The 18,972-nt window shown below is 43.0% G+C and overlaps 1 protein-coding gene across 2 annotated transcripts in view; it reads right to left on the bottom strand.

Annotated features, from left to right (window-relative positions):
• The window catches only part of Gna13 (G protein subunit alpha 13), a 38,677-nt gene that overhangs the window by 4,070 nt on the left and 15,635 nt on the right, over positions 1 to 18,972 (bottom strand). Inside the window, exon 3 of one of the 2 annotated variants that reach the window (XM_034506490.2) lies at positions 3,614 to 3,664. In XM_034506490.2, the coding sequence (XP_034362381.1) occupies positions 3,614 to 3,664 (51 nt within the window). Of the gene's footprint in view, positions 1 to 3,613; positions 3,665 to 15,637; positions 15,909 to 18,972 lie in introns of those variants that run through there. The other variant, XM_034506491.2, reaches the window with a different exon arrangement.

The following is an 18,972-nucleotide window of genomic DNA, read 5'->3' on the forward strand; positions in this document are numbered from 1 at the left end:
ACCCAAGGCTGGCCTCTGGCTTGAGCTCCCAGCATCTCAGCCTCCCAGGCACTGGAGTCACAGGGCGTAGCTCCACGACAGACACACTACTCACATGCAAGTGGGAACTCCCAGCTGACCTCACACAGCTGCATTACCAACCAGTCCCCACTTGTAGGTTATGCCGGAGTAATCTCACTGCCCCAGCTTCTCCAGGGTGGTCCTCGCCCTCTAAACACAGAAGGATCGGAGGATGTAACCAGAGAGGCTCATCTCCCATGCCTGGTTCTGTCCTAGTCTGTAATTCATTATGCCTTCGTCTTTATTGTACACACGTCCCTCACGACTTGGAATAAGCTCCACGCTGTCACCCATGTGTGAAACACTTTAGCACAAATGATTAACCATATGCATTTCAGACCTTGGGCTAGTCTGTTTGCAGGCAATAGTTCAAGAAGCTCTCACTCACTGAGCACACTGGGAGTACCACGTCTGAGGAGGAACAGGCTATTCACACCTGGAGGGCACTCACACCTAGCACACTTGTCAAGACTGTTAGCTCTTCGGACCTCTTTATGTAATCACGCTAGAGCGACTAGGCTGGTGTTGAAATCGTCATGATCCTCCTGTCTCTGCCTTTTGGGTGCTAGGATTACACAGTTACTCTCCCACACAAGTGTGTGTTCAAGGCAAAGTTTTACTATGTTGTCCTGGCTGACCTGGAACTGTTGACGATTCTCCTACCTTAGATTTGTAAGAGCTAAGACCCCAGATCCTGCCACCAGGCCTAGCTTTCCAGACCTTATGACCAGGGAAACAGTAAGATCTTGAACAGAGACAACTGGTAGTTGCAGCAGTGAGCAACTGCACCCAGCAGCACACTTCCTTACATCCTGACTGGCCAGTCCTTCCTTCTCGGGCTAGTACTTTTCCACAAGTCATATGGCTTTTTGGCAACAGGAACAGTCTGGATACTTATCTTCATGGTCAAAATATTTTAAAACTCAAGGCAGGATCAAAAAGCATGACTTTACAAGCTGTCTGCATTTTATGCCTTTCTAAGGGCTCAGTACAGAGTAGGGTTTCTATAGCTTTAGTTGGAGAGAATCGAGTGTGGGTCTATGATTTGTCCTAAGCTCACAGAATGGGTGATAAAAAGGCAGCGCAGGCAGGCTTACTCTCCTCTCCACGCTGATTATGTAATCTCCTTCCCCCTCTAGATGTGGCTTCAGAACTATGCTCACCCTAACAGTTTAAGCACCCACTATACACGGCTGGGACTGGCCTATACTATTTATCTACAAGCTATTTGTTGATTGCCTACTTTGTGCCAGGCACTGTCACAAGGCACCAGGGACTTAACTCATGCAATCAAGGTAGGAAGTCCTGGTCCTCACAAAAGAATGGATAAAAGAAAAACAAAGTAACCATCAGCATGCTAGATGCAACAAGGAACAACAGCTGATACAGACAAGGAGAGATGGCAGCTGTTAGCCAAGCCGCCATGCCAGCACCAGGTCATCTTTTACTACATAGTAAGTTCAAATCGAGGGAGCCGGAGCTACAACAAACTTTGCCTCGAAAAACCATGCAACAAACAACATCAAAACCCCAGCAACGACGAAGAGGATGTACGTGAATGGTGTGCTTAGAAAACCTGCCTGGAAAACAGAAAAGCATCAGACAAGCTCTCTGAAAGAGACTGTAAGAAAGCACTCTTAAAAAATATATCATTATCAGGGCATTGTGGTGCATGACTTTAATTCCAGCGAGAGGCAGACACAAGCAGATCTCAGTGAGTTCGAGGCCAGCCTGGTCTACAAAGCAGGTTCCAGGCTTATGGAATGAGACCTGGAATAAACAAATAAACAGCAACAAAAATCAGATCTGGTCTGGGGTCTGGAGTGGCTGCTCTTGCAGAAGATATGGATTTAGTTCCCAGCATCCACGTGGTAGACAGAACTCTGATTCCAGGAAATCTATCATCCTTTTCTGTATTCCTGGGGCACCGAGTAAGCACAGTAGTGCACATACATAATACATGCAGACAAGCACTCATATAAATAAAATAAAAATAAATAAATGTTCAGGGCTGAGGAGGTGAGCTCAGAGAAGTGTATGCATACATAAAATGGTCGGTGCCGATAGAGCACCACCTATAATCCTAGAGCTGGGGAGAGGAGGTAGGGGGGCTTGTTGATCTGCAGTCTAGACAAATGTGTGAGCTCCAAGTTCAGGGAGGAAACCCTGTCTCAAACAAAGCAAGAAGGAACTGTGGAAGACATGCAGCATCACCCGGCCACTCCACCAGCAGTGCACGTGTTGGTATCAGGCTCCGAACCCAGTGACATCACATCTAGGCGGACCCCAACACTGTTGCCAAGGCAATCGCCATACATTCCCAGAATCCACCTGGCTACCTCCCACCCTTACCTGCAAGAGGTTCCAGTCACAGCTCATATAAAATAGGCAGAACCCCCTGACCTCGTTCTCTCCTCTCTTCTTCCCCCCCCCCCCAACCTTTGCCCTATCTCCTGAATAAACCCCACTTGGAACTGTTTGGTCTAGTGTGGTCTGTTCTAAGCTGCGCGCGTGGACGTCTATCAGCACAAGTCTGTGCACATGCGCCCTGCATGCGCACTGTTCCCTAATGCTTTTCTCTGACTGTGTGTATTATGCGACGAACTATGTTATAAAGGACTCAAGTTCTGGGAGACACTTATATTTGCAGGAAGTAGGTAAAAAATACTCCTTGAAAGGCAGCATATACAATTAAAAACCAGCTTCATTTTTTGAACTAGGCTGGCCTTAAACGTTGATCCTTCTGCCTCAGCTTTCTGACTGCTACAATTACAGATGTGCCATTACACCCAGCAGGCAAATTTAATTAGAAAATATAGGGAGAGGGTGAAAATGAAGCTGCTCCAGTGACTAAGGAGAGTGTCCACGGATCTACGCTGTTCGTACAGCAGGTCAGTCCTGTGCCTGCCTTCATCAGCATCAGCATGCCAGCCCCGAGGCCCCAGAACCACAGCTCATCTACCACAATAGAAATCTAAGAGGAAGCAGAGGCTGCTGCACTAGGCTTCATGACTAACACACCTCTGGGGCAGAAGCTCTAAGCTTCTGTGAAACCCTCCATTCCACCTGGCTCTAGGGCATTCACGATCTAGTGAGCAGGCGATAGCGCTCGCTCTCTGCCTGTCATGAGTACCGGAAAGTCACAAGCCTGTCAAGTTGAGTCACTGAAGCAAACACTGGGAAGATAACAGAGTCTCCTTCCAAGGTGGCGCTCTCTTACCTCAGTCTCCTCTACAGGTTTGAGAATACAGCCTCAATCACTGAACTCCAGCACAAAAGAGTCCTGCTCTATTTCTGCTACAGAAAGCCCAACAACACTGAAGAAGAATAGTGTGAAATCTCATTTTCAAACACAAATCTCTTTCATCTTGACAAATTAGAAATCTGTCAATGTTTGTATGAAAATGACTCAGGCCACTGGCACTAGAAGAAAAGGAAAGGCTGGCTCCTGGTATTGTCTAACTTTCCTAACAAGCTGCCCCAAACAGAAGCAATGCTATCCCCATTACTACCTCCGAGTATCAATGACCAGAACTACTGTTTTGAAACTTACCGGTACTCCAAGTTTATCCAAGTTATCCAAGAAATACTTTACAGACTCACCCTGAAAACAAGAAGAAAACAAAGTTAGGAAGGCTTGAATGTCACACAGTTTATGTTGTAATGTGGGGCTGTACACTTGGTTCAAATATACTTTGGTTAGTTACATTCAGAGAAGCTGAAACAGGGGGACTACCAAGTGTGAGGCCAGGCCAGGCTACATAGGGAGACTTTTGTCCCAACCAAAAAATGAAGGCAAACACAAAACAAAGGCCTTGACAAACGCTAACTTTAAAGCACTACTAACGGACGGGGCTGACGGTGTGGCTGAGGGGTGCTGCCCAGCATGCAGCACAGGCCCTGGGTCGGCCCTCAGCACTGCGCTAAACAAACACACGAACAGCCGACAGGAAGCACAACATAGGTAGGGCATTTGGTATGGCTTACGGGATGACCACAAGACCTTTGTTGCTCTTGTGCTTGCCCCCTGACTACAGGTCAGCTTGACTGAAAGAAAGGAAAACAATGTCTAGCACTATCTAGCACTACAAAAATGTCACTGCAAAAGTTTTCAGGTCACTGCAAAGATCTTTGTTGTGACGTTAAATTTGGTAGGTCTACTCCCTGAAGGCTGCGTCCCCATGGGACTAGTAACCATACCAATGAGCTTCTCAGATCCTGCCATCCTAGGGCCCTGTCTGCTCTGTCCTCTGAGTGGCTCTTTACCTGGCCATAGCTCAGTGACACCTGACACTGGTCATTTGGAACAGAGCAGATCACTTAAGTTATACAAAGCTTTCCAATGCTGGCACGTTTTATTATACAGCATCTAAAACCGTATTTGCCAACAACCCTGTCAGTTGTATTGAGTCTGTGGAAGCCGCGCACTCACTGTGGCAGACAGATTTGGGTTTCCTATATTCTAGCACTCGGCTGAATGCTTAGGCTTTACACTAGCAGGAACCTAAATCCAGGCTATTTTCCGTGAAGTAGTGGGATGACCGAAGTGTCCGAATGCCACTCATTCCTTTAGGCAAAAGCAGATGCCCTGAAAGGGCAGCTGGAGCAGCTCGCAATGAGCCTCCTCATCCTTCAGATTCTCCAGCAAGGGTCCAGTTTCTGTTTCAGTCCATATTCATCAGAAAGACACTCAAAGTGATGGCTGAACACAAGAACCCAGTTAACTGCTCAGTCCAGGGCAGTCTTCAGTCTTTGGGGATATGTCATGTCCAGATACACTTCTGGCCACAAAAACAGGTTGATGAACACAACCAATATGTTCTGAAGCTCACACACTGATCTGCTGCTCTTTATCTGAGGTACAGATGGCTGTGAGCTGCCTGATGGGGTGCTGGGAATCGAACCTGGGTCCTCTGGAAGAGCAGCTAGTGTGGAGCCATTTCTTCAGCCCAAGCTTCCCCTTTCAAACTGGGTAGCATCCATTCCCTTGAGCAACCTGTGTTGTTTTAGGTTTAGTATCCCCTCCATCCCCGAAAACGCACAGTGAAGCCACCAAGCATAATGAGAGGTAAAGCATTTAACATGCTTGAATTAATTTTAAGGAGATTTCTACAGCTGAACTGAACATAAACCAACGGGGAACTGAGCATAAACACAGGACAGGTCATTTGCAACTGTCTCATTCCTTACTTACTGTTTCTCTGTCTAATGGGAACACACAGTGACTTGTTTTCAAGGATCTGGTAAAGGTAAACTGAAGATGCTATAAAATTGATATTTCAGAGTAAAGAACAGGGACTATGCTACTGGCTCCTGGCCTGTAGGAACTAGATATACCCCCTCCACAACCTCCTAATATTCATAAAATAAATTGGAAAAATGTGTCTGTATGAGTATATGTGCACATGTATGTACAGGTGCTTATACCTGTGAATGTGAACAGAAGTCAGAAGAGAGAGGATGCTAGTGTCCCCATCCCTCACTTCCCCCCCCCCCAACTCCATCTGTCCGTCCGTCTGTCTGTAGTCCTTTTTGAGGTAGAGTTTCTCCCTGAACCCAAGGCTTGCACTTTGTAGGCTAGAGCAGCAAGTCCAGTTGACCTTCCTGTGTCTGCCCACTCGGAGCTGGGACACCTGGTTTGTTATATGGGTGCCAGGATACAAACTCTGGTCCTAGCGACTGCACAGCAGGCATGCTTAACTGTTGATCTGACTCTTGATCTATCTTTTTTAAACAAATAATTTTAGTTCCTCCCCCAACCCCCTGCACAGGGTTTCACTTTCTTTTCTCTTCCTCCCTTTCTCCTTTCTTTCTCTCTTTTGAGGCAGGAATAGCCAGGAGGAATAGCCAGGACTGAATTTGAACTCACGGCAGCACTCTCAGGCTGCTGAGTGCTAACATTACAGCCGTGGGCCACTGCTGACCGTTTTAATAGCACGTTGACGATAAATAGCTTTGAATACACAACTTTCTGTACCTCTCCAACTATATCTACAGTGATGCTTTGGGTAGAGTTAAACATTTTTTAAAAGATTCCTGCTAAGCTCTCTTGGGTCCTCCTCCTGACACAGGTGAAAACACCGAGTTCATTCTTCAACAGAGAATGCAGACAAGGATAAAAGCAAGCAACGGATGGCACAGCCTGTAGTCTGCTACCTGGAAACCAGAGGCAGCCTGAGGACCAGTTCAAGGTGATTCTCAGACTGCAGTTCAAAGTCAGCCTGGGTTATGTGAGCCTCAACTAACTAACTAACTAACTAACTACAACAACAAAAACAAAAAAAGGGAAAAAAAAGGAAAAGAAGTTGCGCATCTAAGTAAAAGTTGTTACATAAGAAGCATTTGTATTATCATCTCATGGGGGTAAAAATAAAGGAAAGTTAAAATACCCTCACATGAGTATTATCTGAACCAGCACCCTCCCTTACACGTAAATAATTACACCACCCTACTGTTTGAGAGGATTTACAGAAAACTTTGTACACATCCTAGTGGCGTTACCGATCTATACACGCCTCTTAGAAAGCTAGGAGCATTATGTCCCTAAAACATTTAATGGCCTTGTCTGTTCCAAGGAATTACTAGGCATAAACAACAGGACGCACACAAAGGACAGAGAGGCTGGGAGTGATGGTCCACACTGGCGGCTTAGAGTCAGTTTGATGCCAGCCCAGGATATACAAGACCCTGCCTCAAACAACACCCCCAAAAGAATGAATACATAAAATGTTATTTATTCAGTGATACGTATAACAATAAAATCTGGAACATTATTTTTCCACATACAGTTAAGAAAGACATATAATAAATCTGGATATATATATATATATTACCTTAAGTTATCAAACATAATTATCTGATATCAGGCACATATGAAATACTTGTGCTATTAAACGCTAAACTGAAGTAGTAGATTATAAAGTCAAAGCCTATAGCGTTGACCTACAAGGCATTCTTTAACTTTTGCAAATATGGAACAATACTCACATAACAGCAAAGCCCAACTCAAGTTTATGTCGGGGTCTTTAGTTGTTTATCCTACATGGCTAACTTATTCCAATGTTTTTATGCACAGAAGTGGTGGTCACTGTCTGATGTGCTTGGCCTTGCCTTGCTATCACTTAAAAAAACTCTGATTCACTGGGTGGCGGTGGTGGCGCACGCCTTTAATCCCAGCACTTGGGAGGCAGAGGCAGGCGGATTTCTGAGTTCGAGGCCAGCCTGGTCTACAGAGTGAGTTCCAGGACAGCCAGGGCTACACAGAGAAACCCTGTCTCGAAAAACCAAAACAATACAGACCAAAAAAACAAAACAAAACAAAACAAACAAACAACAAAAAAAAAACCCAACTCTGATTCAAAGATTGAAAGATCTGTGACACTATTAGCTCAGCTATATAGTAAATTAACTCCTTAACACATGGCAAAGGTAACTGTAGCATTGCATTATCTTTTTTTTTCCTGAAAATGAGAGTTATGCTTGGTAGCTAAAGCTTATAACCCTAGCACTAGAGAGTCTAAAGCTGGGGGGACAGTCCATGAGTTTGGGGCTAGCCTGCTATATGAGGTGAACTCCAAGCAAGCTTGGGCTATCCAGTGAGACCCCAAGGAATCGGAGAGCAGGAGATGGCAGGGAGAGAGGGGGGATTCCTGTATGTGTCTTCTTTTGGAACTACAAACACTTCAAATGGTTCAGAACGCATGCTACTCTTCCAGAAAACTCGCTTGGTTCCCAGCACCTACTCTCAGCAGTCAACAGCCACAGCCAGTGGTCACTAGAATTCTAAGGCCCGTCCAGGGGACTGGACGCCCTCCCTTTTGTAGCTTCTGTGGGTACTGGTACTTGTATGCTCATACCTGCAAGCATAATTACAAGTAAATCTTAAAGATTATTTTATCGTATTTTAATTGTATGTGTACAAATATTTGCCTACACGTATGTTAGTGTACCACATGTGTGCAACACCCACAGAAGCCCTGGACCTAGAGTTACACATGGCTGTTGAGCTACCATGTAAGTGCTAGAGACTGACCACATGCAAACTGGTGCCTGAACCTGTGTTTTCTGCAGCAACAATAAGGGCTCTTAAACCAGAAGACATCTGTCTAGCCCCATAAAAATAAATCTTAAAATCAAACAAACAAACAAACAAACAAACAAGCCCACATACACACCTTCCACTACCTTCCTGTCTGTTTCAGTGCTGGGTTTCAGCAGACTGACTAGAGGGATTCATCTAAAATCTTGTGAGTCCAATTAGTCTGTGCTTTATTTATTAGAAATTAAAAAATCCCACGAAAACCAAGTGGTAATGACTACAGAAAAAGGCATGTAACACAGAGACAGACTGATAAAAACAAGTCAGCTAGGGCGACATAGTGAGATCCTGTCTCAAAATGAGAGGAAGAAAAGGCCACGTGGACCTACTATCAACCCTCGGCTTCTATCGTGCTATCAACACAACAGAGAGCAAATCTGTACTGTATGCATTCAAGACTTTGAAGTAAAAATGTTTTACATTGCTTTACACCTAAACGTATGAATGAACTTCTACGATTTCACATCTTGCTCTCTCTCCCAGTTCAGCCACATCTACTGTAGGACATAATACGTTTAGTTATTCCTGTGGCAAACATACTTTGGTTAAAACGAAGTCTCCAATCAAAAAGGGTATGCTGGGACTGCAGAGGGGCAATTTGGCTTCATTCTTGCTCTCCCCTTCATGCCTGCTGTTCCCACCCCTTTCTGACAGGGTCTTGTGTGTAGCCTATGATGGCCTTGAATTCAAGATAGTCCTGTCAATACCTCTTATGTTCTAGAAATTTTTATTAGCAGCTTTTAAATTTTATTGAGGGAAGAAAAACCACAGGAAAAAAACCCCTCTTTTTATTATCTCAAACAACAACAACAACAACAACAACAACAACGTGTATAATCTGCAGTTTACCCATGGACACATGGCAGTGGCTCTGTACTGGGGGCCGAGGGCTCCTGATGGTCCCTGCTGATGTGTCCACTGTCTGGATCCAGCAGCCTCTCCCTCCAAGACTGTGTGAGAAGGGAGAATGCGCTGCTGAGAGAAGGCTACCCTAACTATTCCTAACTAGTGCAGACGTGCCCCTCTCTTTTGGCCTCTCAATGCAGATGTGAAGCAAAGGTTCTTTCCCTAGCCCAAGTGAGTGGTTTGATCAAGCCTCCAAACTTCCCTAGGTCCCAATTTCCCCAACTGTGAAGTAAGGCAAAGAATTCAGCGGTTCAATAATCACCCCCTTTTTTTGCATAAGGTACACTGACTTAAAGTTGGAGTTTCTTTTCAATATAGGTCATGTTATTAATCTGAATTTTGCTTCTGCTATCTCATTATTCAAGTGATGCACTTTAGTCTCTGCAAATACAATACAGGATTTCGTGGAATACACAAAAATACTACAGAAGACTTGAAATGGGCTTAGTTTTTCCCAGTCCATTCTCTACTACTGAAATGAATTTTAAATCAAATTTCAAATAAAAATCCATTTCCTAGTTAAGAGTTAAATGTCATGGTATTTTATGTCACCTCTGGACATTTAGGCTCCATCTAAACACTGTGGCCTGCAGATCTGGGTGGGTCTAGCCCCACACAGCCTGTTGGCAAAGTCAGTGGGCTTTAGTAACTTTCTAATGTTCAAATCCTGGGAGGCTACAAACTTTACTTCATATCAGTTTTATCAACTTGTACCTAAGCTGGAAACAGCTATCTTGTCCCTCATTCCCAAGAATCATTTGTTAAAACACTTTCTTTGCTTGAAAAGACACACTGGTTCCAGGAATCTACAAGGTGAAACGTAAGCTCAGAAGTAATTTCTACAAAGCAAACAGACAGAGTGCGCTTATGGGACCCCTACTGCCCAATGAGAGACGTTAAATCCAAGCACTCTTCTACACACCTGAAAAAGGCAAAGAGCAAGACTTAGTGTCAGTTCTTTTCTGAATACTGAATTTTAGCTGGAGAGTCCAAGAATATACAAGAAGATACTACCTATTTTTTGAGAAAAAAAAAAAAAACATAACTAAAAAATACTGGCAGCTTTATGTCAATAGGGAAAAGACAACTTTACTTAGTAGACAGGTTAAGAAGTAGAGGTTTTCAAGTTCGGATCCCAGAATCCAAGTCAGGTAGGTGGCTCACAACTGCCTGTAATTCCAGCCTCTGTGGGAACTGCCACATACATGACGCAGGCACACACAGATAAATCTTATGCTAGAATGCAACTTGGCAATATGTAGCAATGCCTTTAAAAAGACTGTCACTGGAGTAATACCAAAAGAATCTGTACAACTTCAACCACAGTAGTCAACTACTTTAGACAGAGAAGCACTGGATTCTTTTTATTTATCTAGACTGTAGATCAGATGCCTACTACCCACAAACGATAGCAGCCCACAGGCCAAACCCAGCCCACAGCTTGTTCATGGCTCATTTCTAAGTGATTGGGAAAACATGAAAAGGGCATTTTAAACACGTGAAATGGTATAAAGTCAAATTTCAGGGTCTAAAAATATCACTCTAGTGGAGCACAGGAAGCCACACTCACTCACTCGCCGAGCATCCCTGGCTGTGTCCACGCCCTGCTCTGGAGGGAGCAGCGGAGGCAGAGTCCATGAGCAACACTTCCCAGCTTTGTACCACTGCACAGGGCACTGAGCTTCAAGCTGAGAATGCTTCACGTGGCACCAGTATTGCTAGTTGACCCCTGCCCTTTGTCTCTCTCACACAGGTAAGTTCATATTCGTCACAAAAAGAAACAGAAGTAGGGTTTTGAATGCTATGCTTTTAATATGCACCAAAACACCAGTATTTGTGTTATTGTTAAGTTAGATGGGAAAGCACTGTGTTTCCTATGTAACGACACTGTAGCTAACTCAAAGAACACATGCGGGTCAGTCAGCACTTGCAGACTAACCATCTCCTACCTACTTCCAAAATTTCCATGTGGTTCACTGTTATCCAAGCAAGGAGTGTTGTTTCCTGCTGGAGAGTTAAGTCCTGTTTGACTGCAGCGGCCAAACAAGTCTGTGCAGAGATGACAGACTGTTAGCTTTTCAGTGAGAGCACATGCTCAGAGCTGAGGACAGCAGGAACAACTCAAATACCAGGTGGATCTCTCTAAGTTCGAGGTCAACCTGGTCTATATATCAAGTTCCGGGCTAGCCAGGGCTATACATCAGGACCCTGTTTCAAAACAAAGCTAGTTACAATAACAAACAGACTGGAGATTTCTAGGACTTTCCTTGTTCTTGCTAAACTTACTACCAATAGTGCTCAGTCAGTTGTCTGTCGTTTGGAGTTCCTGAAGAACCAGCCTACACAGACAGTCTGGATGCATATCTATTTACCCAAGAGAATCTGTTCAAAGTAACAGAGACAACTCTAACTCAGCACCGCTGCCACTGGACTGACGGGGAGAGTAGAGTGGAGCGAGAAGGAAGCGGTGGGGCAAATGCACACAACTGGCACTCAATTCCTCACCAACAGGTACTTTGTGGGCAACACACTAAGTCTACCAGTGCCAGCAAGGAACTGAATTCACTCTTGCAAACATCACAATAACCAGGAACCTGGTCAGAAATAAGAGTCACTATTCATCTGGGAATCGTAGCTCAGTTAGTTGGTGGAATAATCTGCCTAGCATGCATAAAACCCTGGGTCCTACCCCAGCAACCAAGTGCACTGACACATGCCTGTAATCTCAGCACTTGGACAGAGGCAGGAAAATGGGGGAGTCTGAGCCCATCCTCTGCTTCACAGCAAGTGTGAGATCAAAATGAACAAGATGAGATCCAGTCTCAAAAGAAATGACAGAGGTAGACAGGGAAGGTGAAAATAAGTATTCTGACATGCATCGTACAAGCTCAGTGTCCTGGGCAGGAGAGATGGCTCAGCCATTATAGGCTATACTCACAACCAAAGCAAAGTTCAACAGCTCAAGAGTGATGACCATTTACTAAACTTTCTGAGCACTGGGATGAAATAGACTTTGTACTTCTGCACAAGAACTATCCTTAACCACTGCCACTGAACACTGGGTTTTGAAATTAGCTTTGGTAAGAGTAGATTCTATTCTTGAAAAAGTTCAACCTAAAATTATAAGGCAAAACAGCCCTTTTTGGAGAAGCTTATACTCTGGAAAACTCATCTCAAGAACTGGCATTATGATTGAGTCTCTAGTAACGTCAAACTGTTTTTATATACTCTCCTGTGGTCAAAAGGAAGTGAAAACCCATCCACACTAATTTCCAATGCACATCCAGTTCCAAAATCCAACTACAATTCCTGAAGCATCATTCAGATCCCAAACCCATTTAACTGCAAATGAAAGCTGCCCCGCACCCGCCTTTCAGGAGAAGCGATTAGCATGCGGAGCAGCACAGGGGAAGGACCCAGAAGTCTGCTGCAGAGTAACTATGCCCAATAAGATCACCTGCTCCTGTACCAGTGGCTAGCTACATTTTGCTGCTCTGAAGATGGTCCAGGGCCTCACACATGCTAGGCAAGTATTCTACCACTTTCAAGGATCAGATGTATAAATGTTATTACATACCAACATTAATGGGTGAACATTTATGACCTGTTTGAAGGTAAGAGTAAGCACTGAACCTGAAGAGGTAAAACACCCAATTCTTCTGACCAGTAAAACCTCTCTTACAAAAAGCCATACATAATTTTATTACATTTTGAATTGCACTGCTACAAAAGTTTGTAGGAACTTGTATTCTCTCTTATAATATGAATACTTTCCATAATGCTCTTCATTTTATGTCTTGTCATGAGAAGTCTCAACTGCATTATCAAGTCACTTAGGAAATGTGTTCTAGAAATTTTATTTTGAGACTTGTTGTATAACTCTGACTGGCCTAATTCACTATGTAAATCTGGGTTCAAACTCAGAGACCCAGTGGCTTCTGCCTCAGAAGTACTAGAACTTCAGTGTGTGGCACCACATCAAGTACTTTTGTTTTGAGGTGAGTCATGATCTTCCTCCCTCAGCCTCCAAAGTATCAGGGACGATCCAGCGCATGCTGCCACACCCAACTTAGATAAATGGTTCTTCTTACTGGTATGGGTCAGAACTGCTTGTGCCTATTAAAAGGACAGATTCCCTGACCTACTACAAATCTGCCATGCCAGACTCTTAGCAAACTGCAAGAAAAATCACTGTGAGGTAGCTATCCTTGGGGTCACATCACACTGACATGCATTTTAAAATGAACTTCATCTTTTGTGACTATAAGAGTTACCTTTTTAAAAGCCTGACAAGGGTAAGCAAGATGGCGGAGGGTTAAGAGCACCTGCTGCTCTTCAGAGGCCCTACGTTTACTTCCCAGCACCTGTATGGGGCAGCTGACAAATGCCTGCAACTCTAGCTCGAGGACTCAATGACACTGGCCCCCACAAGCACGTACACAAACGCACACATGCATTAATTTATTTAAACTTAACTAAATTTAAAAAATGTAAAAATAAATCTTTTAAGGCCTGGTTAGAGTTAGAGATTGATTGCTCGGTGGTAAGGGCCCTGACTATCTTCCAGAAGACCCAGGTTCAATTCCCAGCATCCATGTGATAGCTCACAACCATCTAGAATTCTAGTTCTAAGAGATCTCAAGTTCTTTTAAACTACGAGGACACCAGGTATAAGTGATTTGCAGGCATACATGCAGGAAACACGCATATATGCATAAAAATTAAATAATAAAATAAAAAATAAAAGCCTGATTAAAAATGCCAAGCTACTAAGAAACTAGGCTAGAAATTTATTTTTATTTTATTATAAGAGTAGGTTTTAAGCCACACTGCATAGTCTTCATAATTCAATTAAGTCACACTCTTATGCACACTCACAAAAATAAAGAGTGTAGGGACAGCCTGGTCTAAAATGAATGAATGAATGAATGACTAGTGGATAGGGTTAGACACAGGTTTAATACTGAGAAGTTCATCTGACTAGGAATTGGTACTATATGGATTTTAGAGAAAACTCTGGGAACAATAAAGTATCAAGAATCCGATCTACTTATGTTGCTTGGTTAAAACCCACCAGCCAGCTGCGGTGAGCCATCCCTGTAATCCCAGAACAGTCTGAAGCAGGATTGTGAGTTTAAAGCCAGCTGACAAGCTACAACTATATAGACATATAAAGACCTTGTTGACAAAAACCAGCCAGCCAGCATTTCCAATTTAAATATTTAGCTAGTCCCAAATGAGTATACCATCTCCTATATATCCTATCCTATCCTTAGAGTAAATGAGAACATATTACTATATATTCTCTTAAAAATGAGCCCTGAATCCCAGCATGGTGGCACATGCTTGTAAACCCCAGCACTTGAGGCTGAGCCAGGAAAGATGCCTTGAGTTTTAGGACAGCCCGGACTATGCACACAGTTGAGAAAAGCTTGAGTTCCAACCAAAGGCCCTGCCCTGTGCTTCCTGCAAGTGCCGTGCATCTTTCTCCCTCCTGTGCCTGGCACTAGTGCTGGACACAACTCCTTTCACTTTTGTCTGAGGGCCACATAAGGAGAGACGAAGAGATTTTCAGCAGAAGAGTCTGCTGTCCACTTTACAGATTTTGAAAAGTTTGAAGGTCAATAATTATATGGCTTATCCAAGACTAATTTAGGGGGTAGAAATTGAAAGAAAACTATTTTAGTAGCAAGAATTGAAATTCTTGGGTTTTTTCCCCCAGTAAGAATCAGTTCTTGAAGAAATGTGAATTGAAGATCCACTAGTCTTTTCTTTTTTCTACTGACTGTAGTTTTCACCAGCTGTCCCTGGCCTCGGGAATATCCTTCTGTTGTTTGCCTGAGGGTCCGTACCTTACTTTGATCTATCGACCTGTACAGAACGCCTAGACTCAAAACTTTTGCTTTCTGTATCCCAGGACAGGATTATTATCTTGGACATCTTAACAGCCCCAGGACCATCTGCTGGATGCTTTGTATTGTAACTTCCCCTTTCCAACATCCTGTTTCCATCTTGTATTTCTCCGAAGTCAGACACTGAAAGTGTAACAGATGGAAGGATGGTCATAAGAGTAACAACTACTGCGCTGTATCTGCTTATAAAGATGGAAGCATAGCAAAAACCAAACCAAACCAAAACAAAAAAAAGCCGGGCAGTGGTGGCGCACACCTTTAATCCCAGCACTTGGGAGGCAGAGGCAGGTTCAGAGTTCGAGGCCGGCCTGGTCTACAGTGAGTTCCAGGACAGCCAGGGCTACACAGAGAAACCCTGTTTCGAAAAACCAAACCAAACCAAACCAAACAAACAAACAAAAAAAAGATGTAAGCACAGACAAGAGAAAAAAACAAGAGATAAAGCTAAATGTATACAGCTCAGTTCTTCCAAGATATAATGTCCATTTATTCTTTTCAGTATGTCTGACCATCATGAAAAGCACTATGGGAAGTTACAGTATCAAGATGATATAAAGATAACATTCAAAGATCTTCTGTGTGAGGACAAATGTTAAATGCTACCACCAATTAAAAAGGCATGCAAGAAAAGTAATAAGGGCTGCAAAAGAGGATATCCAAGTAGAATTTAGCAATTACATTTATTCATGTGTGTGAGTGTATGTGTGCACACATGCACAAGCTGGGGCACATGTGGAAGTCAGAGAACAACTTGCAGGAGTTGGTTCTCTCCTTCCAAGCACAGGTTCCAGTCATCTCGCTGGCCCTCAAACAGGACTTGAAGGAACTAGATGATGGTAGATCTTCAGAATTGCCTTTTTCCCTAAGTAGATTTAAGTTTCTTGTCTTCTAACCAACAGCCAGGCAGGGTGGGGCCTACGCCAAGTCTCCATCTGCAGAGATTAGGAGCAGCCACAGATCATATCGAATTTGAAAGGCTTCTTAGACACTCTAAATGCTAACACCAGGACATTTGACAAATGTCAAATTCTGCTGACAAGAATTGCAGGGAATATGTACTATGTATCATATGTGTTTTAACTTCATGGTACTGGACTATCTTTATAGACTCTGATGACAGAAGACAAAATGAAATCTGCCATTCAAAGCTTGTTTGAACTCTAGGAATTAGCTCAGTGGTACAGTGTTTAACTAGCAAGCCTAAACCCCTAAATTTGATCCTCCAGACCTGCCTGAGGGAAATAAAATGTTTTTGAATATGAACAATCATTGCATCTCATAAAATGTGAAAAGCTTAAATACAAGGCAGTAAGTATGTCTCTAAACAGAAAAATAAGTTTGCTTTGAAAAAAAAAAAGATTTTTAAAAGATCACATTTTGATTTACTGAAGGTCTTTTAGTTGCTACCACCATTACCTAAAAGTCTTCTGCTTAAAAATAAATCACTGGGCTGGAGAGATGGCTCAGTGGTTAAGAGCACTAACTGCTCTTCCTGAGGTCCTGAGTTCAATTCCCAGCAACCACATGGTGGCTCACGACCATCTGTAATGGGATCCGATGCCCTCTTCTGGTGTGTCTGAAGACAACAACAGTGTAATCATATACATTAAATATTTTTAAAAATATAAATAAAAATAAAATCATTAAAAATATTAAAATTAAAAAAAACTCTTCCATTCATTCATCAATATTCACTTTGCAAGGTCTAGTAGCATAGGTGTGTAATCAATCAACCAATTTTCCCTTTGTGGGGTCTAGTGAAATAGGCTTTGTGGAAGGCTGGGGAGGTGAAGCAGGAAGGTTCTAGGTTGAAGGCCAGTCTGGGCCACAGTATGGGGTATAGTCCAGGCTACAGAGCAAGATCCTGACTCAAATGGAAGAGCCAGGTGCACTGGCAGACACTTTGATCCTAGTGTGTTCCATCTTGCCAAGGGACTTTTATTGATTCTTAGAGATTGCGTTTGGTTTTTTGTTTTAAAATCTTTTATTATCTCACATTTCTCGGGGGAAAAAAAGTATTCGATATGATACATACGGTACCATTTTTAAGAAGAGTGATATTGATTGTCATCTTTGTAAAAAATGCAGATGTAAAACACATTGCTGGTTTTTGTTTGTTTGTTGGGTTTTTTTGTTTGTTTGTTTGGTTTGGTTTACAAGGAACATAAACAATATTTACTGATAGAAAAGAAACTGATTTTTCCATTATTCTGTCAATATTCTAAAACCAACTACACTCCAAGTTAATAAAATTTCAAATTTCTTACTAATATTTTCTATGTCACAGTTAACAATTCTAAGAATCAAAATTAGTTATATTAACCCTCATTTCTTAAAAGTTAATTTTTCAATATATATTTTTTCTAAACCAACCTAAGATAGTTTATAATAATCCAAGTAAAATTTTTCTAAAGAATACTATCTTTGACCTCCTTAGACCACAGCTCAGTGCAGTTCTTCTACCACGGAAACTGTAACAGCAACAGACTCACCGTGTAAACAGACGAGAGAGACGCCTGTACAAAGAAGCTCCACACCTGCAGCTTCGCGTGCAGGCTGCCTCTGACTTGCCACAACTCAGCTGGTAAATGCTTCTTAATAGCATGTGTTTTCCATTTATCACCAGGGTAACTTGTGGCTAGTAATCTTTTTTTTTTTTAAAGGATTTATTTACTTTATGTATATGAGTACACTGCAGCTCTCTTCAGACACACCAGAAGAGGGCATCAGATCTCATTACAGATGGTTGTAAACCACCATGTGGTTGCTGGGAATTAATTGAACTCTGGACCTCTGGAAGAGCAGTCAGTGCTCTTAACTACTGAGCCATCTCTCCAGCCCGTGGCTAGTAATCTTAATGATGTAACTTATCTACTACACAGTAATTCTCCTACTACAAAAGTCACAAAAAGCACCTTATTTTATTAAGATGCTTTATGCTGATTCAGCCAGACCTCTCCCAAGCATTCTGAAATGCATGTGCATCTTACAAAGGTGCTCAATCCCACCTTTCATGAAAGAAAAACTTCACATGGAAATAACTTTCACACTGCAGAAGTGGGCTAGCTGTGACCAATAGGACAGCAATACGCTCAGACTTACCCATACAGTATGGTTTAGAAGCACTGCTTTTGCTTCTAAGACTCTCTGGCTTAAGTAAAACATGCACACCCATTTCTAAAGGATCTGCTGGCACTGAGAAAAATCCTCGCCAGGAAATGCTAATGCTGCAACCATAAAGGAGCAGGACTGAAGCTGGACTAAGAGTACAAAAGAGCTTATCTCAATACCCACCGTGTATTCAAGCCAGAGAAGATAACCAAAATGTCAACACCAACATCCCAATGGCGTGCAGAGCATCACTGTGCACACCCCCCTTGGGAACGTATGGCTTAGAATTGAAATTTTCTTCCAGAAGACCCAGCTTCACTTCCCATGGACCAAGGTTCAGGTCCCAGCACCCACATCAAGCAGCCCCCTGTGACTGTATTCCCAGGGTTCTCATACCCTGTTCTGGCCACATGTAGACACATGATGCACCAGTGTACATTCAGGTACACACAAATAAAAAATGATTAAGAAATCTTAGAATAAAACTTAAGCCATTCCCTCCTAAAGGCTAATTTCCCTACTCTTCAGTTTTCACATAAGACATTAAACACAATAAAGGTTAGGATTCTGAGCTTTGAAAAATGCTTTAATGTTAAATATGGTCTTGAAAAGGGCCAATCATAGAGAATCTCAAAAACTGCCTCCATCAGATGCAGGAGAGTGTATGGAACAATTAATATGGATGTAGGAGGGTCCAGCCCTCTGCAGAGCAGCGCCACCCCTGGATGGTGGGGCTGGGTGGTGTAAGAGCAGAGAGCACAGCACAGGGAGCAGGCCAGTAAGGAGTGGTCGGTCCTCCATGGCCCATGTTGCACTCAGGGTCCTGCCTTAGCTATAATCTGCATGCTAGAGCAAACCCTTTCCTTCCCCCACGCTAGTTTTGCC

The sequence above is a fragment of the Arvicanthis niloticus genome, chromosome 6 (genome assembly GCF_011762505.2).
Source record: "Arvicanthis niloticus isolate mArvNil1 chromosome 6, mArvNil1.pat.X, whole genome shotgun sequence".
Taxonomy (NCBI): domain Eukaryota; kingdom Metazoa; phylum Chordata; class Mammalia; order Rodentia; family Muridae; genus Arvicanthis; species Arvicanthis niloticus.